This window comes from Lithobates pipiens, unplaced genomic scaffold (genome assembly GCF_037356315.1).
Source record: "Lithobates pipiens isolate NorthernLeopardFrog02 unplaced genomic scaffold, aLitPip1_a1.2 Scaffold_8, whole genome shotgun sequence".
Taxonomy (NCBI): domain Eukaryota; kingdom Metazoa; phylum Chordata; class Amphibia; order Anura; family Ranidae; genus Lithobates; species Lithobates pipiens.
Window position 1 is genome coordinate 654,292,470 of NW_027507903.1, and position 3,739 is coordinate 654,296,208.

General features: G+C 44.7%; 1 protein-coding gene across 1 annotated transcript; it reads left to right on the forward strand.

The window, feature by feature from the left end:
* The first annotated feature begins 1,396 nt into the window (after positions 1 to 1,396).
* On the forward strand, positions 1,397 to 3,218 carry LOC143961725 (E3 ubiquitin-protein ligase TRIM11-like). Its single transcript, XM_077471056.1, has one exon. The coding sequence runs from the start codon at positions 1,423 to 1,425 to the stop codon at positions 2,986 to 2,988; it is 1,566 nt and encodes a 521-aa protein (XP_077327182.1). The 5' UTR covers positions 1,397 to 1,422; the 3' UTR covers positions 2,989 to 3,218.
* The last annotated feature ends 521 nt before the right edge of the window (positions 3,219 to 3,739 follow it).

Below are 3,739 nucleotides of genomic sequence, written 5' to 3' on the forward strand. Positions count from 1 at the left end.
GAGAGGCAACAAGGCATTTTCCTGTTCTGCCTTGTGACATGACAGAGATCCACTGGTCTCTGTCATCAGGAGCAGTGATCGCTGTCATGTCAGTGGTAGCCCCTCCCCCCTACAGTTAGAACACCTCCGTAGGACACACTTAACCTCTTGATCGCCCCCTAGAGTTTAACCCCTACCCTGCCAGTGTCATTTACACAGTAATCATTGCATTTTTATAGCACTGATCGCTATATAAATGACAATGGTCCCAAAATAGTGTCAGAAGTGTCCGATGTGTCCGCCATAATGTTGCAGTCACGATAAAAATCACAGATTACCGCCATTACTAATTAAAAAAAAAAATTATGATAAAAATGACATAAATCTATCTCCTATTTTGTAGACGCTATAGCTTTTGCGCAAACCAATCAATATAAGCTTATTGCAATTTTTTTTTTTTACCAAAAATATGAAGAATACGTATCAGCCTAAACTGAAAAAAGATTTTTTTTTACATATATTTTTGGAGGATATTTATTATAGCAAAAAGTAAAAAATGTTGTTGTTTTTTTTTCAAAATTGTCGTTCTTTTTTTGTTCATAGTGCAAAAAATAAAAACCGCAGAGGTGATCAAATACCACCAAAAGAAAGCTCTATTTGTGGGAAAAAAGGAGGTCAGTTTTGTTTGGGTACAGCGTCGCACGACCACGCAATTGTCAGCTAAAACGACGCAGTACCTAATCGCAAAAAATGCTCTGGTCAGGAAGGGGGTAAAATCTTCCGGGGCTGAAGCGGTTAAGAGACAATAAATCTCTTATTGCATTCTCAGAGTGTCTGGCGCACGTCTTCCTCTATCTACACCACACTCACTATGCCTAGTAACCCACACTGTGAAGATGAATGTCAGCTCTCCCGGACTCTGGAGGTCACCATTAGGCCTCTAGGGGTCAGGGGTCATGGCTACATAATCTATAGAGATTATCCAGATAGCAAACCATCCGTGTGCTGGATGGGGGGTTATTTACTAAAGGAAAATCCATTTTGCACTACAAGTGCACTTGGAAGTGCAGTCTCTAAAGATCTGAGGGGGACATGCAAGCGAAATAAAAAAACAGCATTTTTGCTTGCACATGATTGGATGATAAAATCAGCAGAGCTTCCCCTCATTTCAGATCTTCTCCTCGGACCTACAGTGACTGAACTTCAAAGTACACTTGTAGTGCAGAGAGGATTTGCCTTTAGTAAATAAACCCCACTGCATAAATACAAAAATGGCTGTTATATTCCCAGGAGATGCCTTGATTATCTGTGTCCCTCCATATAACTAATCCTATGACTACAGTACAAGTCACAGCCCAGCCCCCCCTGTGTAGGAGGACGTGACCCTCCCAACTGCATTCTTCTCCGTGGCTTTCACTTTCATTTCCTCGTCTGCTGTCAGCGATGGCGTCTGGTGATCTGAGAGCTGAGTTGGAATGTTTCGTCTGTCTGAACATTTATACCGATCCTGTAACCCTGAGATGTGGTCACAACTTCTGCCGGGTCTGTATTGATGGTGTGCTGGATACACAGGAGGGGTCTGGAGGATATTCCTGTCCTGAATGTACAGAGAAGTTTCCGGATCGGCCTGCACTGCACAGGAACATAACACTACGTAACATAGCAGAGACTTTCCTATCTACTCATCAAGATCAAGAGGAGTCCGGGGTCTTCTGTACTCACTGTGTGGACTCTCCTGTACCTGCTGTTAGATCCTGTCTGCACTGTGAGGTTTCTCTGTGTGATAAACACCTGAGAGTCCACAAAAAGTCCCCAGAACACGTCTTATGTGACCCCACCTTGTCCATGGAGAGCAGAAAATGCTCCGTCCATAAGGAAGTTTTGAAGTATTTCTGCACTAACGATGGTAGCTGTGTCTGTATGTCTTGTTGTATGATTGGAGAACACACAGGACATAAGATGAAGTCACTGGATGAGGCTTCTGAGAAGAGGAAGGAGACACTGAGGAATGTTCTGCAGAATCTTCTGACAAAGAGAGAGGAGACGGAGGAAAGAGTCCAGAGTCTGCAGGAACACCGGAGGAAAGTAGAAGAAGAAGCCGCTGGTGACACCGAGAGAGTCACTGCCCTGTTTAGAGCTCTCAGGAGACATCTGGAAGACCTGGAGCAGAGAGTCTTGAGGGACATCTCCGGGAGGGCAGAGCGGGTCTCCATCTCCATCCGGGATCTGGAAATAAAGAAGGAGGAGCTGTCCAGGAAGTTGCGTCACATTGAGGAGCTGTGTAACGTGATGGATCCACTGACTGTCTTACAGGAATCAGACACAGGTGACTTGTGTGATACTGAGGATGGAGATAATGAGGACAGAGAGAGACATGAGGAGCTCCTCCATGATGGAGGGGGTCTGGATGTGGCGGGGGTCTTACACACAGGTTTATCTGATATAATAACAGAGGTTAATGTATTCTATATACAGGGAGCTGCAGACATATTACTGGATGGAAACACAGCTAATAAATATCTACAGATATCAGATGACAGGAAAACTGTATCCAAGTCAGATATAAACCAGAATTACCCAGAAACACCAGATAGATTTCAATATTTTCAGGTGTTGAGCAGTCGGAGTTTCTCCTCAGGGAGACATTACTGGGAAGTGGATGTCGGGGGGTCAGAGAGCTGGAGAGTCGGGATGTGTTACCCCAGTATAGAGAGGAGAGGGGGGGGGTCAGGGATTGGAAATAATAAGAAGTCCTGGGGATTGGACAGGACTGGTAATAAGTATTGGGTGATACATGACAGTAAATCGATCCTCTTACCCCCCAATCCCTCCAGTAACAGAGTCAGGATATATCTGGATTATGAGGCCGGGCGGATCTCCTTTTATGATCTGTGTGACCCGATCCGACACCTCCACACCTTCACCACCACCTTCACTGAGCCCCTCCATGCTGGGATATGGGCATCTAGAGGTTGTATAAAGATCTGTGGGGGGAGGCGGGAGATGTGAGAGCTCCGCCCAGAGACTGATGACATCATAGTAAGGGAGGGTCAGATTGGTTAAATATTTATCCAATGGGGCGGATGGTGGGGGCTCCAGTCGGTGTCTCTTTTATTGTAGTTTGGGGTACAGTACAAATCAGGGTGCAGGTTACAGAAATAGGAGGCCGTGCTACAAAATCATGCTGATCTGCAATGTAATAGAGGAAATAAATGAGTAGAATAGAAAAAGTCACTTTATACTGTAGGTGTGAGATGATGTTTTTTTTTTGGTTTGTTGATGTACAAAGTAATACTATTGTGTGTCCGGGTGTACCCCTATCAGGAGGACTGAACCCCCAGAAATGTGGGGGGGGGGAGATAAAGTGTAGGGTTAGAGTGAGAAAAGAGAACAAAACGGAAAGGTCTGTCATCTATCTCCTCTATACAGGGTCGGGGGGTCTGAGCTCTGCACTGCTCTATGTCGCCCCCTGTAAATTTACACCACAACATGTCCAATCTCAATCCAATCATAGTTCATTGTGACAACATTAAACCCCAATAGAACTTTTTAGCTTAAAGAATATGTGAACCTGCTCTCTTTGTATTGCTTCCTTTATGTGGAATCCCTGGTGATCCTGCCAGTCCCTCTGCTTTCCTATTAAAAAAAAAAAAACTGACAACACTAAGCATGAGAACACAGCATAGTCAGTTCTCTAGCTGTGCTGGGAACTCAGCCTGCTCTTCTCCAATAATCAAACTTGTCCTGGCAGCCCCTTGCA

Excerpts from the sequence above, each read along its gene's own strand:
- LOC143961725 (XM_077471056.1), top strand. The coding sequence starts at position 1,423 with ATGGCGTCTGGTGATCTGAGAGCTGAGTTGGAATGTTTCGTCTGTCTG.